Below are 20,250 nucleotides of genomic sequence, written 5' to 3' on the forward strand. Positions count from 1 at the left end.
TTGATGAAAGCAACTTTTGTGACTACTGACCTACATTTGCCTTCCAAGGCTTATGTGCTAAACAAATGAGTTACTTCTCTTGCTGGATGTAGTCATTGTGTGATTTCCATTCTTGCTGAGTATAAATAGCATTGTCCTTGATCAAAGTGAACACTCTTTATCTCATTTACCTTTTGGTTTTTGGTTTATCCAGGAAACTTTTCTAATGACTACTCAGTGAATAAAAATACCTAGTTGATGGTTTTTATGCTCTTGCTTGAAAGCTAGAATTCTGATATTTTGACCTAGTACCAGGATTTTTATTTTCTTCTTTTATAAATAGCCAATTATCAAGCAGACTTGGCAAACATTACTTGTGAAATTGCAATTAAGCAAAAGCTGATTGATGAACTAGAAAACAGCCAGAAAAGACTGCAGACTCTGAAAAAGCAGTATGAAGAGAAGCTAATGATGCTGCAACATAAAATTCGGGACACTCAGCTTGAAAGAGACCAGGTGCTTCAAAACTTAGGTAAGAATTATATTTAATTCAAATGAAAGTTCAAGCTGAATCTTCAAAATGGGTTTTTTATCTTTTCCTGTAGAAGAAAAAAAGATAGAAGCCATATTAAACCTAAAAAAGGTTGTTTGTTTTGTTTTTGCAAGTCTCAGTTTGTGTCTTTTATTTAAAAGTTATATGTAGCTTGTAAATACTTTCTGACCAGATTATATGTTAATTTGTCTCATAATGTTAAATATTGTTATTTATTTTATTTTTTCATACCGATATCTGCCTAGGCTGTTTACTCACTTTATACAAATTTATGGTTGTTTTAATGTTTTGATTTATGTTGGGTACATTTTAACATAACATATTAATGAATAAGCTTCAACAATCATTAAACAGGTTAAGAGTAGATAATAAAGAGAGAATGATTGAAAGACACCCTAGTCTTCTGAGATGTGAGTGTTTGGAAAGTAGCTCTTATCTTTGGATATGGACTGTAAATCTGTGAAATAAAAATCTGTGTCTCACAAAAAACATATAACAATATCCTGTGGTCATTTAGGCTCAGTAGAATCTTACTCAGAAGAAAAAGCAAAAAAAGTTAGGTCTGAATATGAAAAGAAACTCCAAGCCATGAATAAAGAACTGCAGAGGCTTCAAGCAGCTCAAAAAGAACATGCAAGGTTGCTTAAAAATCAGTCTCAGTATGAAAAGCAATTGAAGAAATTGCAGCAGGATGTGATGGAAATGAAAAAAACAAAGGTATTGATTGTTTTTTCCATTAATGTTTGATGTTCAGTATGATTTTGCAATTGGGACAAGAAATAAACAACTATTGTGGTTCTTTCCATATTCGATAAAGGTAACCCAATCTTACAAATGATGTACTTTCCTTTGGCAATTAGAATTTGTTTCTGATAGTCATTCCTCATCAAAGCCTTTCTTCAAGAGTAGCTGAAAATCATGTGCTCATCAGGGCTTCTTAGACATTGATGGATATTTCTTCTCTTACAACTCTTACGCAAGCTTAACAAAAACATAAAATATTTCAAATATGCAAGAAAGCATAGATAATAACGTAACAAACACTGTATCCACAATCTAGTTTAAAATATTAAGCATTACAGATACACAGTACGCCTTCTGTTTATCTCTTCCTGATCATATTCCCCATTCTCCAATAGCTAATAACTGTCTTACATTTAGTGTTTATCATTCCTATACATAGAAAAGCACTAATTTTCTTCCCCTGTCCAAAGAGAGTATGCAAATCCTGATCTGTTATCTGTTTTTGTTGAGGAATCAATTATTCTTTACGTCTATCATGAAAGTCATTGTAGTTTTCTTAAAATAGCAATAAAATAGCAAATATGGAAGTGATTTAGATAGTATAACCATGCATCACTTAATGATGGTACGTTCTGAGAAATGCATTTTTAGGTGATTGTCAAACATGGAGTGTACTTACACAAACCTCGATGGTATAGCCTACTACACACCTAGGCTACATGGTAGAGCCTGTTGCTCCTGGGCTACAAACCTGTACAGCATGTTACTATACTGAATACTCTAGGCAATTTTAACACAATGCTAAATATTTGTGTATCCAAACATATCTAAACATAGAAAAGGTATTGTAAAAAAATACAATATAAAAGATAAAAAAGGTACACTTTTTTTTTTTTTTGAGAGGGAGTCTCACTCTATCGCCTCCCAGGTTCAAGCAGTTCTCCTTTCTCAGCCTCCCAAATAGTTGGGACTACAGGTGCACACCACCATGCCCAGCTAATTTTTGCCTTTTTAGTAGAGACAGGATGTCACCATATTGGTCAGGCTGATCTCAAACTCCTGACCTCAGCTGATCCACCTACCTCAACCTACCAAAGTGCTGGGATTAAAGACATGAGCCACTGTGCCCAGCCAAAAATTGTACACTTTTATAGGCATACCTGATTTTACTGTGATTTGCTTTATTGACCTTTGCCGATATTGCATTTTTTACAAATTGAATGTTTGTGGCAACCCTGCCTTAAGGATGTCTGCTGCTGCTATTTTTCCTACAGCATTTGCTCACTTCGTGTCTCTGTCAGTATTTTCTTTTTAACAATTAAGTTTTTTGATTAAGGCATGCAAACTATTTTTTTACACACGATGCTATTGCACATCCGATAGACTACTATATAGTATAAACCTAACTTTATATACACCGGGAAAGCAAATAAATTTGTGTGACTTGCTTTAATGTGAATTCACCTTTTTGCGGTGCTCTGGAACCAAACTTTCAAGGTCTCCAAGGTGTGCCTGTAAGGTGTGCACTTACCATGAAGGGAGTTCGCAGGACTATAAGTTGCTCTGGGTGAGTCAGTGAGTGAATGGTGAATGAACGTGAAGTCCTAGGACATAGTTATACACTGCTGTGGACTTTATCAATACTGTATACACTTAAGCTACACTAAATTTATTTTAAAAACTCTCTTCAGTGATAAACTAACCTTGGCTTACTGTAATTTTTTTGTATTTATAAATATTTTAAGTTAAAAAAAACTTTTTGACTCTTTTGAAATATCACATAGTTTAAAACACAAAATGCATTTTATAGCCGTACAAAAATATTTTTTCTTTATATCATCATTCTGTAAGCTTTTATCCATTTAAAATTTTTATATTTTTTACTTTTTAAACTTTTTTGTTAAAACTAAAACACAAACACGCACAATAGCCTAGTCCTATGCAGAGTGAGGATTATCAGTATCACCGTCTTCAGCTCCCCATCTTGTCTCACTGGAAGGCCTTCAGGAGCATTAACACATGTAGAGCTGTCATCTCCTATGATAAAAATGCCTTCTTCTTAAATATCTTCTCAAGGGCTTGCCTGAGGCTGCTTTATAGTTACCTTTTTTTCATAAGTCTAAAACAACTATAAAAAGTATAGTATAGTAAATACATAAACCAATAGCATAGTCATTTATTATCTTTATCAGGTATTATGGACTATACATAATTGTGTGGACTATACTTAATATGACTTGCAGCACGGTAGGGTTGTTTATACCAGTACTACTGCAAATGGGCGTAGTGCTTTGTACTGTGACATTATGACATTATTACATCAATAGGCAATAGGAATTTTTTAGCTCCACTATAATCTTATGAAACCACTGTCTTAAATGTGGTTCATTGTTGAGTTAAATGTTGTTATGAGGCACATAACTATCATTAGATTATTATGTTGTGTAGTTGCTAATAACAACAGTAGCTAAAAATTAATAAGTGCTTTATTAAGTTGTTGAGAATTCAAGTGCCAGGTACTATTAATACACTGTGTGGGTGTTAACTGGTTGAGTTCTCACAAAAATCCAATGCTATGGAAATACTATTTCCATTTTATAGATGAGCAAACCAAAGCCTAGAGAGGTAAAGTAATTCGATCAAGGTCACACAGCTACTGATAGTAAGGTAAGTATCAAGATTTCAAGTTGCAGAACAACTGAATATTGAATACAAAAAGTATGGAATACTAAGCAAATAAAAATGTATTAGAAACCGAAATATATGAATCTCACAGAAATAAGAATTGCCCATTTTAAATGTGCAGTAAAACTGCATGTTTCCGTGTTAAGTATTCGGAATTCTAAGAATTTCCATATATGTGCTTGATTTAATGAATGCTGTGACAGAGTAATTTCAATAGATGTATATACCTAATTGATTAGGTTCGCCTAATGAAGCAAATGAAAGAAGAACAAGAGAAAGCCAGACTGACTGAATCTAGAAGAAACAGAGAGATTGCTCAGTTGAAAAAGGATCAACGTAAAAGAGATGTAAGTGGATTTTAACTCTCAGTTATGTAAGAAAATTGTACATTGAAAAAGATGGTTTGATAAATGGAGGAAAAATTTCTGGTAACCCTAACTACTAATTGCAGGTTAAGGACAATAGATAAGCATACATATTATAAAATGTCATTTATTACAATATGTGGATTATGGTAATTCAGTATAAGAGTTCATAAAAAACACTGTAATATTATATATTTTATTTGAGGCTTATTTTCCAGATGATGACATAGAAGTAAATGGCAAGAATGACTGGTTATCTCTAGGATGACCAAGGAACTAGTTGCAGTATTTTGTAAGATAGCAAGTTTAGGATGGTTCTGGAGAATGTTTTATCACTAGAAGTACTTATAAATAATCCTAGAGTAACAACCAGCCCTTATTAGAAGAGGTTTTTCTAAGGACTATCAAAATTTTTGTATCCTTTGACTCAAGATTCTACTTCCATGGATTTAAACGAAGAAAATAATCTAAAATAAGTAAAAATACTATGCATCGAAATCTTCACTTTAGAATTCTTTGTAATTGTGAAAAAAAGTAAAAACCACCAAATCCCTGACAATGGGAGGAATGGTTAAAGGAATTATGGTACATTCCATTTATATTTTGAAACTGTATGCCTATCTGAAAAATGACCACACTTTAAGTGTAAAGCGTGGTCATCTTACAAATAAATGTATGCTTGATTTCAATGAGAGAAAATTCAAAGGATGCATCTCAACATGTTAATTGTAGTTGTGTTAGAGTTATAAGTTATGGTTGACTTTTTTTCTTCTTCTTTTCAAAATTTTGGCAATATGATTATTTCTTTTAGGTGAAAAATTATAGTTATGATTTTTTTTCTTAAAAGAAGAAGCGGGGTGCAGTGGCTCATGCCTATAAGCCCAGCCAGCACTTTGAGAGACTAAAGCGGGAGGATTGCTTGAACCCAGGAGTTCTAGACTAGCCTGAACAATGACACAGCAAGTCTCCCTCTTTGAAAAAGAAGAGGCCTTCACGTTTTCCCTTATTATTGGTTAGGTTTCAGCCGTTATTCCTTTTTACTTGCTCAACTTTTCCTAAATCCTCCCTGGAAAAATATGAGCATAAAGCATATTTTAGAAAATGGAAATCTATTTTGGGATGTAATGAAGAAAGGGGACAGAGAAAAGGGAGAAATGAGGTAGAAAAGTGGATAGTGGATATTTTGGCCAGATGACTCCCCTATTTAGGTTATATTTATTTCTTTTTTTCTCCTACTATGTCAGTGTATTTTAATAATCAGTGTATTTGTCATAGTTAATTCTTGGGCATTTAAAATTGTGTTTTTATCAATTTGTTCCTACTGAAATCAAGTAGAAGCACATTCTAACATATCACCTATTCTTTTTTATTCTGTTATTGTTTTAAAAGTTGAGATATAATTCACATATCCTAAAAATTACCTTTTAAAGTATACAATTCATGTTTTTAGTGTATTCACAAAAGTGTGAATGATCACCACTCTCTAATTACAGAAAATTTTCATTACACCAGGAAGATACACTATACCCACTGGTAGTCACTCAAAATTGCCCCTGGCCCCTGGCAGCCACTAATCTACATTTTGTCTCTGTGGACATTGCATATAAATGGAATCATACCAGATGTGGCCTTTTGTGTCTTGCCTTTTTTTTTTTTTTTTTTCTGAGACAGAGTCTTACTTTGTCACCCAGGCTGGAGTGCAATGCATGATCTTGTCTCACTCCAACCTCTGCCTCCCAGGTTCAAGCCATTCTCCTGCCTCAGCCTCCTGAGCAGCTGGGACTACAGGCATGCACCACCACACCTGACTACTTTTTGTATTTTTAGTAGAGATGGATTTTCATCATGTTGGCCAGACTGGTGTCGAACTCCTGACCTCAAGTGATCCACCCGCCTCGGCCTCCTAAAGGGCTGGGATTACAGGTGTGAGCCACTACGCGCAACTGTGTCTGGTTTCTTTTATTTAACACGATGTTTTCAAGGGTCAGCCATGTTATAACATGTATCAGCACGTCATTCCTTTTTATGGTTGTATAGATAGAATACATTTTCTTTGTCCATACATCAGTTGATAGACGTTTGGGTTCTTTCCATTTTTTGTCTGTTTATTTTATATTTAATGAAAACCTTTGGACAATGGGAATAATTTATTTACAGTGTATGCTACCTATTTCTTTATTACTAGTTCATATAAGATATAGGGAGATCAATATTGAACTCCTAGGATGAACTTTTTGAATCTTTTCCATAACATATGATGCCTATATTCTATTATAAAGACACAATGCTGGCTAATCCCATATAAAGCTAACAGTCATACTCCCTCTCCCTTTTATTTGTTACCTTGTGTACATATTGGCCTCCTTTTAAAATTGTTCCTTGTCATATTCATCTTTGAACCCTTAGAAAGTTCAGGGTGACATTTACATACCATATAAAAATATGAATGAGCTTGAGATTTGATTTTTAATAGGAAGAAATTGAATGTAGTAAGAAGTTTCAAACTATATGATAATTTTAGTTTTTGATAATTCATTAATTTAAAAAACACATTAATTTTGCTTTTATATCAATCATTGTGGTAGGCAATTAAGATGTAGTTGTGATAAGGTGAAGTCATTTTCTCAAGGAATTCCCATCTGATGAGGCAGAAATATACATAAACCTAAAATGAATGATCTGTTTGAATTTGAATGCAAAACACGAGGGATTATTTGTTAAATAACAGGATTTAAGTACTAGAAAGGAAGTTTGTAGTGAACTGTCATTCTTAAACTTTGTCCAAGATCACAGAATTGAATAAATGATAGAACTGGAATTAAGATATAAGTTCTTTCTTTTTTCCTTTTTTTTCTTTCCTTTCTTTTTTTTTTTTTTTTTTTTTTTTATGAGATGGAGTCTTGCTCTGTCCTCCAGGCTGCAGTGCAGTGGTGCAGTCTTGGCTCACCGCAGCCTCCGCCTCCTGGGTTCAAGCGATTCTCCCACCTCAGCCTCCCGAGTAGCTGAGATTACAGGCACGTGCCACCATGCCTGGCTAATTTTGTATTTTTAGTAGAGACAGGGTTTTGCCATGTTGACCGGACTGGTCTCGAACTCCTGACCTCAAGTGATTCTCCCACCTCGACCTCCCAAAATGTTGGGATTACAGGCATGAGCCACCGCTCCCGGCCTCTGAGTTCTTTTTAAGTCCAAATTTTTTTCTTAAATTATATGCCTGTAGAATGGCTTGAAGTAATCCTAATTAGTTATCTTTATTTTGAGAGTACCTGGAAACAAATTAATAGTCAATTATGCATGCAGACATGTTTTATTGTCCATTTACTTTATCCACCATAAGATCCATAGTTATTACAAGGTACTAATCAATATATATTCTTCCTATGTCTACAACAGTTTATAATTATTGTATATATTATAAGATGACTCTATTGAAAATATTCTAAACTTTGTTTCTTCCTATTTGTGCCTCAAACAGCAACTAAAACAAAATATCTAACAAAATTAAATAAGATAACATTTGTAAAGAATTTATAAAAGTACTTGCATGTGGTAAGCACCAAATGTATCAAATTTAAGTATGCAACACAGAGATAACCTTTCATTTTTTTCAAAAAGGGATTAGGTATATCTGTATTTATTTGTGTTTGTTGGAATAAACAGCTGTACCTGTAATAATGTATACAAGGTTGTTGACTCAGATCCTGCTAAGAACTCATAGTTCCCAGGGGTATGGGGATAGGAATAGGAAATATTGTGTCTTTCACTTTAGTATTTCCACTTATTTAATATTATTTTACAGCATCAACTTAGACTTTTGGAAGCCCAAAAAAGAAACCAAGAAGTGGTTCTACGTCGCAAAACGGAAGAGGTACAGTAAGCAAGCTGACCATTTGGAAGAAACATTCTGACTTTGAGATATATGATGTCTTTCTATAGACTAAGAGAATGAGTCAACCTCTGCTGCAATTTCAGGTTACAGCTCTTCGTCGGCAAGTAAGACCCATGTCAGATAAAGTGGCTGGGAAAGTTACTCGGAAGCTGAGTTCATCTGATGCCCCTGCTCAGGACACAAGTTCCAGTGCAGCTGCTGTCGAAACAGATGCATCAAGGACAGGAGTCCAGCAGAAAATGAGAATTCCTGTGGCGAGAGTCCAGGCCTTACCAGCGCCCGCAACAAATGGAACCAGGTCTACATAATTCTGTTCCTGCTGACGTAATCTTCTTGGCCATTAATACGGAATGTTGTACTTAAATGAAAAAATGGCTCATTATTTGGCAGTACACAATCAAATAAGTGCATAAGTAATTATGCTTGTCTGTTTTATATGATTATAGGAAAAAATATCAGAGGAAAGGATTGACTGGCCGAGTGTTTATTTCCAAGACAGCCCGCATGAAGTGGCAGCTCCTTGAGCGCAGAGTCACAGACATCATCATGCAGAAGATGACCATTTCCAACATGGAGGCAGATATGAATAGACTCCTCAAGGTGTGGGAAATAGAAAGTAGATATTCTCCCCCTTAGCTGACTGTTAATTTTACTCTTCCAATTTTGTTTCCTGGGTAAATTTAACACTTACCAAGTTTTTGGGGGGTTTTGATTCTACTGTATATAAATATGTATATAAATAGATGAACATAATTTCTTAAAATCCAACCTGCTTTCTCAATAGCAACGGGAGGAACTGACAAAAAGACGAGAGAAACTTTCAAAAAGAAGGGAGAAGATAGTTAAGGAGAATGGAGAGGGAGATAAAAATGTGGCTAATATCAATGAAGAGATGGAGTCACTGATTGCTAATATAGATTACATCAACGACAGTATTTCTGATTGTCAAGCCAACATAATGCAGATGGAAGAAGCAAAGGTTTGTAATTTTTTGAAAAGTGTAATGGCTTAATGAAAAGTACTTTTGTATTGTTTATTATTCAAAGCACTTTGAGTTTTTACATGAAGGTGTTTTCTATTTATTGGTCTAATCTAATGCTTGGATTTTACATGTATGCCACTTCCTGCTTGCTTTTCAGATTTCTCTGCTGATTGTGTGATAACATTTATTGTTTATGTAACACATGGGTCATTTTTACATCCCACTTTGAATTCTTAGCTGCTTAAAGGTATCTTATCTTTTCAACTAAACCCTATGTTTCTTGGGGTAATGATCATATATTGCACTTATCTGAGCATCTCGTTAGCTAACCCAATACTAGGAAATAAATATATGAAACAATAGGCTCTTACCTTCTGTTTTCAGCTCAAAGTAATGGTCATCGTATTGTGCTGATTTTATATAGGAAGAAGGTGAGACATTGGATGTTACTGCAGTCATTAATGCCTGCACCCTTACAGAAGCTCGATACCTGCTAGATCACTTCCTGTCAATGGGCATTAATAAGGTAAGATATAACCACACTATTACTGAAAACCTAAGTTTTGACTAATTCACTGTAGTTTTATTTATCTTTCTGTAGTAACCCTTCGCTTTGTAATAAGGAAGAAGATTATTCATAATTGGAAAGTATTTCTTTTACCCTTCTTTAGAGTCAGGAAGAGTGAGAAATATTTAGATCAATTTCATTAGCATGTCATCTATTATGTTTGTTTATTAGAGCAGATAAACAGCTTAAGAAATAATTCCCCTTTTGCTTTAACAAAGGAAAAATCAGAAAAATATTTCTCAGTATGCAAACAAATTTGATATCATAACTAATTTAACATTGATTCTTTACAGATCAAAAGTGAATCAGAAAAGAAAAAATAATTTAATCATTCTCTTATTTTGAATGTAAAGTCTCTAATTTGTCACCTGTAAGAAAACCCTGCCCAAATGTTGAAGACGATAATGGTTTCTGACTCACTTTTTTTTTCCATGTTGGGACTGTTAGACTCTTTCTGTTCTTACGCCATCTCACTTAATTTTCACAATGTGCCAAGAGGTAATTATTATTGATCTCATTTTGCATATGAGGAAACTGAGAATCCAGAAGATAACATCTTGGACAGGTGAACTTGTCCATGATCACTAAGCCAGTTAGTGGAGGAGCTGGGATGACTCAAGGTCTGTCTGATGTCAAGCCCATATATCATATTCATTTGCTGTTTGATACAGATCTTTGTGTAGTAGATCCTGTTTAATATGACCTAAGATAATTTTTTGTTGTGTTTCAGGGTCTTCAGGCCGCCCAGAAAGAGGCTCAAATTAAAGTACTGGAAGGTCGACTCAAACAAACAGAAATAACCAGTGCTACCCAAAACCAGCTCTTATTCCATATGTTGAAAGAGAAGGCAGAATTAAATCCTGAGCTAGATGCTTTACTAGGCCATGCTTTACAAGGTAATTTGTATTCGATTTTAGTTAAATGAATTTGCATGGTAGCTTTGCTTTTTCAACATGGTATAGTATATCCCTTTCCCCTATGGCTTGACTGAATAGATGCTATATTTACTCATGCTTTTAATAATTATTCTTTCTTTAATTTGCATGTGTACATTTTGGCAAGGTAATTGTTGTCATTCCAAGAAATGATTACCAACTTAAAATGGCTTACTTAACCTTATTAAGCAATTAGTTTTTATGGGCAAAGAAGACCAATCAAGTTTTCGTATTGGTTATCTAAATTACTTAAAATATTAACCAAGTTTCATTACTTTACTCTGTGTATCTCACTGCCTTAAAAATAAATTTATAAGTGTTTGCTATGGCATCTATTCTACATGTAAATGGTACATAATCTTGTTTTATGTGGGAGTTTTTAACATTGAATCTGTTTTGATTGGAGTATTGCTTTTTGTTTCCTTTTTGCTGTTATTTACACAGATCTAGATAGCGTACCATTAGGTAAGTATGTTTAGCTTTCTGTGTATCCTACAGCTGCATGAATTACTAATTGTTCATGTACACTAATTGTGGTACATCTTATTTTAAAGATTTTTATTGGCGGTCAAGTGGTTTTTGCATGATCTTTTTTGAAATGTATCCATGGCCACAAACACACTAAGTCTTTTATCTTTATTAAACATTCTTGATTTTAAAATTCCTAGATGTTTAAAGAAGTATGCTTTTGTTAGTTGTCTCTTTTATTATTTAAGTTCCAGTTGTGGCTCCAGTTTCATAAACCCCCTGTCTTCTTTCTCTTTCTTATAGAAAAACATAATATATATGTTCTGTTAAAATTTTTAAATATATCTATTAACGTGCATCTATTGTTTTAACCTCATAAATAACTTTCTTCTGTATATATCTTTGTGTGTGTGTGTGTGTGTGTATATATATATATATATGTATATTCTTATCTGTTTTATTTTTGTAAATTTAGGCACACACTTTTAAATATTGTAAACTGAACAAAACTATCCAAAGGATTTTATCAGAACAAGTTGAAACAATATTGGTCAGGCTGTTCAAGTACCTGGCATTATAACTAGCCTTTTTCCATTCCATATGTTATCAAGCATGTTTCTTTGCCTCCTCCTTCCTCTGTCCCTCTCACTCTTCCTCTCCCTCTCTCTCTTCCTTCTCCTCCCCAGTCCGTCCTCCTCTTCTTTTTTCCCTCCTCCTCTTCTTTCTCTTCCTCCTTCTTCTTCCTCTCCTCCTCCTCTTCTTCTTTATCTTTCTCCTCCTTCTTCATCTTTCTCCTCCTTCTTTTTCTCCTTCTCCTTCTCTTTGTTCTTCTTAGTGGCTCAATTCATAGTAATATATGCTCTCTTTTAACTCGAAAGATAAATTATTTGATGTTTTTATGTGCAGAAGAATATTAAATTGGTAATTTGATGAGCAGTGTTACTGTTTTCCAACTTTCAAACAAATTTCAATTTTCTGGAGCTTAAAGAAGGGTCAGAAGCAGAGAGTAGGAACTCATTCAGCTAATGTAACCTATGACTCATGGTAGAAATTTGCCCTAGGAACCGGGGCTCTTCTAGACGAAAGGAGCTAAATAAAAAGCATGAGATGAGAAAACAATGAAATTTAAATCCACAGAAGCTAGAAAGTCATAGGTACATTGCTTTAAAAATCATTTAGTTGTTCTCCAGTTTTATCACAATCATTGGGCTGTATGCTGGGATTCAAAGATGAGTGAGATGCTGATCTTGTCCCTTATGGACTTGATGCCCTGCTGAGGAGGAGAGACTATGAATGGATTATGATATATTGCAGTGAAGGCAATGATTGAGATCTGTAGATTTATGGGAGCACAGAGTAGGACCACCTGACAAGAATGGAGGAGTTAATGAAGGCTTTCTGGACGAGGTGACATTTAAGCTAAAATATAAGTGAAGAAAAAGAGTTAGCCAGGAAAAGACAAGGTTGAATTGGGGCCAGAGAGTCGCTCCAGGCACAGGGGCAGCAAAAGCTAAGGCATCGGAATTTAGCCACACTTTTGTGTACCTGAGGCCTACAAACAGGTTGATGCTCCAGAGCAGCAAGTTCATGACATGGAATGATGAAACTTAGGGCTAGAGGATGAACCAGGGCCAGCGCCCCATGCTCACAGGGTTGTACTTTTGTAGCTTTTAAAGAACATCCTGATTTTTCTGTATCTGTGTTGGGATCCCAAAGGTCACCACTATCATCAGAGATTTGCTAGAAGACTCACAGGGCTTAGCATATGGTTGTATTCATGACTTAAGATTTATGATATCAATGTTCATAAGGGGAAAAGACACAGATGGCCTCTGGAGGAATCCATGTCCGGGCATTTGTATCTCTCTCCCTCTCACGAGAGATCACACAGAGTACTTTCTTTCCCCAGAACAAAAAACGCAGCAATATTGGTGCAATGTTTATATCCAGGAAAGTCCAGGAGATGCTCAGTGCCCAAGGGTTTTACTGGGGATGGTGAGTGACATATGTACCTTCTGTTGGTCTAGACTTCCAGAAGGAAAGCAAGTGTTCAGCATAAGCCATGTTATTTGCAGTTTCTAATGTACAGTGAGCCACTTTTATTGGTTAATAGTTGAGACCCTCTGAGAGCTGTTTTCATATGTCAGCCAAAGTCCAGTTTTCCAAACAGACCTTTCTAAGTACAGCAGTCTCAGGGGCTGCAATGTTAAATTTTTAAATATATAATTAGTATATGGAAACTACACACACACACACACACACACACACACACACACACACACATATGTTTTTAAAAGAATAACTTTAAAGGAAGACTTTTAAAAATCCAGCTATTTGGTTAACTTCCAGTGAAGTGAGACAGTGAAACTTTATAATGATATAGATTAACTTTAGGGTATTTGGGAGTTTTGTTTTGTCTTTGGCTTTAAAGCTACTGTGATAAGAAAAGAAGCTAATTTTGGGCTAGAGTTGTGTTCTCAGAGTTGAGAGTACAACAGTGAGTTGTTGGTGTGTCCTGCTGCCCAGATAACTATAATACTTCAGACCAAACTTGGTACTGAAGAGGGTCTGAGTTGGTGACCCTCTGGGTGGGATCCTCTGGGCTCTGGCCAGACTGGTTCTGTGAAGACACCATTATCTGTAACTAAGGCGTACAGGCATAAGCAGGAGTTAAGAGCTTTTTACGAAGCACTTGCATGATGTTTAACATTTAATTCTGTCACACTCTGCAAGATAAATACTAGCAAATCTTAGCCTGCTGTTAAAACACATGGGAAAACAGAGGCTAGGCTTGTCATTTCTTCATAACATAATTTTCTATATTCTTTACTAATTCAGTACCTTAGAACTCAATTATCCTTTCTGTGAAGCAAGTCCTTGAGCCTTCCTCTAATGAGATACATATTGTCTTCAAAATCACCATTTTTTTCACTTCAGAAAATAAACCCCTTTGAGTGAGTCCTAGATATGATTCTATTTTAGATAATAGTACCAAGTCTTACTGAACAATGAGAAAGGAAGGGAACATTTGTGGAGAGAAATGAATCAATTGACTAATGGTGCCGTAGTCTACCTGTATTATATAAAATTTAAAATTAAAAGGGGATGAACTGTATATATTGTTCTTTAATGTATATGTCGCCCATAATTTTGTCTTTAGATTTATGGAATGATTTTTATAATAAAATACATACATTAAAACAGCCTACACCGATGTTAGGGGCTCGCTGGCATTTTAAGTCGTTTACTTTCTGTGACTGTTTTATTTACTGACTTCCTAACAGTTTTATATGTTTAATTCTTCTCCCTTTTCACTAGTTGGCTGCAGTTGTTCTGAAATAGCAGTGGTTTCTTTGTATTAGTTTACAGAGCTGTTGCATGCAAACCTATTGGTTTTGTCTTCTGTGTTCATGTGAATGAGCTGCATGCTGATATGTGTGTTCTGAACACCCTCATACACATCTTCTCTCTTTCTATATGAAGGCAAAAATACAGAAATTAAAAAAGGAAAAATATCTAAGTACATTGGCATAACTGATAAAGTATAACAACTATATTTATACTTCATGTAGTATTCTTGGTTGGCTTAGTACATTAGAGGAGGCCCATGTAGTGTTTACTTTATATTTTTAAACAGTAGATTCTTGTATGTTTGGATGGTACAGGATACATACATGATTCTGCAATAGTCATATGTACCCATTTCATTCAGAAGGCTGTTATTCTTCTATACTATACCATTCAAAGTCATGGTTTTCCTATTTGAACATGTTTTACTCATTCTAGAACACACAATCAAAGGAGAGTTTTTAGAAATACTTTTCTACAATTCTGTCTATTTAGATTCAGTTACTAAAACCATCGTGCCCATATTGAGATTTTGAGCTGTTGTTTATTACAGCATATGGATTCCAGTCACCAAACTGTGACATAGGGACAATGCTTACATTTTAAACATTTTTTTGTAGAAAACGTAGAGGATAGTACTGATGAGGATGCACCTTTAAACAGCCCAGGATCAGAAGGAAGGTAAGAAGGCCTTTAGAAACAATAGAGTTGACTTATTTACATAATATTTTAAATACTTTTATCTCGTTGTATCAAATAATTACTATAAAACAAATAATTTTCAATCTAATGGCCTAGTGAATAGCACTTAGAAACAGTAAATAGAAACCAAGGTAAGTTATGCTTAACCATCATACATTTTAAAATGAAAATATTGAAATATTTAAGAAACATAAATGAATTATTTTTATTTTTATTTTTTTAATTATTTTTAAATTAATTCATTTTGACTTTAAATATTTTCTTTCTGTATTCCCCATAGGCATATAAATTTTTTGTAGTCATTGATATAGAGGAGCTATAGCTTTCTGTAATAATTTTCTATTTAATCTTGTGCTTAATTATTTGCATATAGCACACTGTCTTCAGATCTCATGAAGCTTTGTGGTGAAGTGAAACCTAAGAGCAAGGTAAGAAGAACTGAAAGTATCAGGTAAACGTTTTACACCATTATTTGTTATTGCTATTAAACACATAGGTTCAGATTTGACTCTTAATAGATAAGCAAGAGGGCCTGGTTTTACTGAAGCTCTTCTTTATTTAGTTTTTTTTTTTTTTTATCATATTTCCCTTTAAGTGGTAACTGAAAAAATTTATATTAAAAAATTTCTCTGGCCAGGTACGGTGGCTGACACCTGTAATTCTAGCATTTTGGGAGGCTGAGGCAGGTGGATCACGAGGTCAGCAGATCGAGACCATCCTGGCTAACACGGTGAAAACCCATCTCTACTAAAAATACAAAAAAAAAAAAAAAAAAAAAAAAAAAGGCCGTGTGTGGTGGTGGGTGCCTGTAGTCCCAACTATTCAGGAGGCTGAAGCAGGAGAATCTCTTGAACCCGGGAGGTGAAGCTTGCAGTGAACTGAGATTGCACAACTGCCCTCCAGTCTGGGCAACAGAGCAAGACTCTGTCTCAAAAAAAAAAAAAAATTCTCCTTGGTGGAAATTGGGCTTTACTGTATTCTTATATTTTTCCCACTGGATAACACAGTTATGGATGGTGATTCTTAAGCTGCTGATTAACTAAATTGTAGACTGTGTAGTGCCATACAATTTCATTAGATTGGCAGGAGATTTCTTAAATTTTAGCATTCTAGTGTGTTCTTAAGTATTTCTTATTTAACTGTGCCTTGATGTGGTTTTAATAATAATCCAGTCCGTAATTATTATGTGTTAAAAACTTATGAAGCTATAATGCATATTTATATGGTTTTTAAAAAATGATATAAATTATACATGCAGTTAAATGTGTGAGCTACCTAATGGTACATATCAGGTTGAATGCGGTAGCATTTGATAGTGGGTGATTTGACTAACAATCCTACAATGTTTGAAAACAAAGAATTCTTGCGGTGCTTATTGAATATTGTTGAGTGAATGGATTGAATCAGGACCTGAAATAATAATACTGTGCAATGGATAGTGTATATTTAAGGCCCACAGTGGTTAATCAGGTAATGCAAATGACTAATTTAGCTGGATATACAATAACAAATGGGTCATCATTATGACTACCTGGAGAGTACATGTCCCATCTAAAAGGAAATAGCCACCATCAAGTTTTGCTCATTTTTACCATGTGGGAATATGAGCCTAAGTCTACCAGATCCTTTGTTTTTTCAAGAGAATTCTTAAATACGAATTTTTACATAAATTTCTCGGATTATTAAAACACTGGTCAAGCCAATCAAAAAACATCTCCAGGCTCTTACACATGGTCTTTGAGCTATTGGCTTGGCAGCATGTAGTTTGTGTTTTATTGTTCTAAGTGTCTAAACAGAAGTTAACGAAACTCAAAGAAAACATTCTGCTATGGTTTGGATCTAATCCTAAGCAAAGGAGAGAATCTCTTAAGATAAATTTTATCTTTTGGGCCCTGAGAAAGCCTATTTAATTATGCCACTGTGGGACATTAGAGAGAGATGTGAAGTGGTGGCCTAAAGGTCATCTCCTAAAAGAACCACCTGGGTTAAGAATTCCCAAGAAAAATTTCATCTCTGCTCTAGGCTCTTGGCTGTGGAGAGAATTAAGAGTGTAAAAAATGGCTATAGGGCTTTCTCTTTTTAAACATTTTCTGAAGTGCTACCTGGTACTCCGTTTGAACTGCTAAGATGCCTGAAAAGCATCTCATATCATTTCTTTTTCATTTATTGAAAAATGAAGTTGATTATATATTTTAAATTTGTGCGTACCAGCACTGTGTTAAGAGCTGGGGCTATACAGCTGAAAAAACAGGTTTGCTGCTTTCTAGAGGCTTATAATCTGGTAAACCACTTGATTATCTATCTGCTCAGTGACATCAACAACTAACTGAGCAATAACCGGATAGTCACTTGGTTTTCAAGAGTAAGGAAAGGAATGCTTATAGTGAGTTTAGATTCTAGGAAAATAACCTTTACTTGCCTCAGCAGGCGGCCCAAAGCTGATACTGGCTGGTGTTGTCCAGTGGGCAGATTAAACATCTGTTTAAGGTATCATGGGAAGAGGCTTACAATAACTGAAAAAACTTGTATTAGAAAAAGAAATTAAGCATGGGAAAAAACAGGATTTAGTTGAGCTTCCCTGCAATTATCTTTTGGTTTAATGTCTTTCTTCCTTTATTTTTTTTGTTAAATTATATTTTGAGGGAGCTGGCCGCAAGTGGCAGGAGAGCACAGTAATGTTGGAGGCAGACAGCCTGGCTTTGCATCTGGCTTTGTCACTTACTAGCTGTATGACCTTGGGCAAATTACTTAGCTTTTTTGCGCCTCAGTTTCCTCGATTGGGAATTGAGATAATGATATTACTCCTGCTAATATAATAATGTGTGTGGAACAGTGCCTGGCATGTAAGTACAATACAAATGTTGGCTATCATTTTGGCCTCTAAAGGTTTTGTCCAGCTATAGCTCTGGCTTGTCACTATCTCACATGCTATGTTTGGCACACCTTCTAGGAAAAGACACGCTAAATGTTTTTACCTATTTCAAACTCATATAAATCTCTGTTCCCTAATCATCTTCTATGCAAGAGTTTTCTCCTGATTGCTTTTCCTTCCATTCTTTGACTAGGCCCGAAGGAGAACCACCACTCAGATGGAATTGCTGTATGCAGATAGCAGTGAACTAGCTTCAGATACTAGTACAGGAGATGCCTCCTTGCCTGGCCCTCTTACACCTGTTGCAGAAGGGCAAGAGATTGGAATGAATACAGAGACAAGTTGTACTTCTGCTAGGGAAAAAGAGCTCTCTCCCCCACCTGGCTTACCTTCTAAGATAGGCAGCATGTAAGTTTGGCCCAGCTACACTAACTTCTTTTCTTTTGGCTTTTTTTTTTTAAAAAAGTATGCATGTTGCTAATTTCTTATTTCTATTATTTAAAATTTATGTAAATTTGATCTCTGGTTTTTGAAATAATTTGTTAGGTGTTGTCTCCCCTAATTTATTGGAGAGTTGAAATAATTTGAAAGGTCCTTTGTTGAATTGCTTTGTCTTGTTGCCAAGTTTTAGGATCATTCTTAAGAGTTATAATTTTTATAACATCTGAGTTATGAATTACAGACAATGCTTATATAGAAACACCTAAATTAAAGTTATACCTATAAAACTGTTATGTAACTATTATGTATCAACAGAAAGTTTAGACTCTTAAATTTTCTCTAAATTACCTATATCCTAGTTTTGAGAGACCTGTCAGGATAGTAAATCTTTGCTGACTCTTTTTAAAGAAAAAAGAAAATACCAATTACAAATTTAATACATTTTGAACTTTCCTAATTTTTTACCTTGAAGCATATTGTTTATCTGGGATGAGTGACGCCCCAAAAAATATTTGTATTGATATTATTAAAGATTTGAAGGAGGAAATATTCTCTTTCTTATGATAATCTGAACAAAAAACCTTCTATTCAAAATAAATCTTGCATAGACTATTTTTAATTATTATCTTGAGGACAAAGAAAGATTTTCCCACATGGTCCTGTGTGTGTGCCTATGTGTGTGTGTGCATATGTGTACCATGTGTGCATGCGTGTGTTTTGATAGTTATATTAATATTAGATTAGTCATTCACTGGTAAAGATTGTTAACGTCATTTTTCAAACTAATCCTCACATGTGATCTAGCAGATGATTTATGGAATGAATACATCTCTGCACTGAAGAATATCCCCCCCCACAAAAGTGGCACACACTATATGATCAGTGAATAATACGAAATAACAAACTTTCCACACTTGAATAGCCGTTTCTCATAATATTCTTCATTTTATGAGGATATTTCCATTGTTTTCCATTCAGTAATCCCATCTGCTACCTTTTGTTCCAGAATTAATTTTAATGATGACAGAACTTTCTTGCATGTGCTTGAGGTAGCCTATGTAATTAACTGTTGGATCTGCTGTTAGAGATTGCTAACCAGTATAGTTTATGGCTTCATTGCTTTTGTGATAAGAGTAGAAGAAATGCTTTTGGTTAAGGTAGTGATATGGAACTCAGGTCAGATTTTAGGAACTAGCATGTGTTAGGTGTTTAACCTGTCAGATGAGTGAGACTTTGGAACTTCAAGACTAAATCTAAGGCCTGGAATCCAGATTCAGGTAATCTCTTCTATTTGTCTTTTTACATTTTAAAAATGTATCATTTATGACAGGTTGTAAAAAGTATCTTTTGGCCTCTGCCTCTAGATAACTTAGTTTGTAGTTTTCGTAAATTCACATGCTTATACTCATATATTTGTAATTCTTTATACATTGTGAGAGTTTGGTCACTCACTTAGTGCAGTAACTCTTCTAAGCCATTACTGCATAACTTTTACTCAAGTGATCCTTGTAATTTAAATGATGCAGGATTGCTAAAATGTGATTTCCTGATTAGAAAAATCAAGCACACAAAATTTAATTATGTTTAGTTTTTGCTTTTAAATAGGAATCATGTAAACCCATTCTGGAAGTCTTGCTGTCTAATTCCTCAGTGGTTTTTTTTCCCCCAGACTTTTTCTTTTTTTTAGGTGGAGTCTTGCTCTGTCGCCCAGGCTGGAGT

At 34.8% G+C, this 20,250-nt stretch overlaps 1 protein-coding gene across 6 annotated transcripts in view; it reads left to right on the plus strand.

Moving 5' to 3' along the window:
• The window catches only part of KIF21A (kinesin family member 21A), a 163,591-nt gene that overhangs the window by 110,122 nt on the left and 33,219 nt on the right, over positions 1-20,250 (plus strand). For all 6 annotated transcript variants that reach the window (XM_030939744.1, XM_030939746.1, XM_030939747.1 and 3 more), the window contains exons 14-25: positions 323-511; positions 1,050-1,249; positions 4,201-4,308; positions 8,126-8,194; positions 8,299-8,513; positions 8,662-8,815; positions 9,000-9,194; positions 9,622-9,723; positions 10,496-10,661; positions 15,137-15,197; positions 15,592-15,646; positions 18,284-18,498. In XM_030939744.1, coding sequence (XP_030795604.1) covers positions 323-511; positions 1,050-1,249; positions 4,201-4,308; positions 8,126-8,194; positions 8,299-8,513; positions 8,662-8,815; positions 9,000-9,194; positions 9,622-9,723; positions 10,496-10,661; positions 15,137-15,197; positions 15,592-15,646; positions 18,284-18,498 — 1,729 coding nt within the window. The remainder of the gene's footprint in view (positions 1-322; positions 512-1,049; positions 1,250-4,200; positions 4,309-8,125; positions 8,195-8,298; positions 8,514-8,661; positions 8,816-8,999; positions 9,195-9,621; positions 9,724-10,495; positions 10,662-15,136; positions 15,198-15,591; positions 15,647-18,283; positions 18,499-20,250) is intronic.

Source organism: Rhinopithecus roxellana, chromosome 10 (assembly GCF_007565055.1).
Source record: "Rhinopithecus roxellana isolate Shanxi Qingling chromosome 10, ASM756505v1, whole genome shotgun sequence".
NCBI classification, from domain to species: domain Eukaryota; kingdom Metazoa; phylum Chordata; class Mammalia; order Primates; family Cercopithecidae; genus Rhinopithecus; species Rhinopithecus roxellana.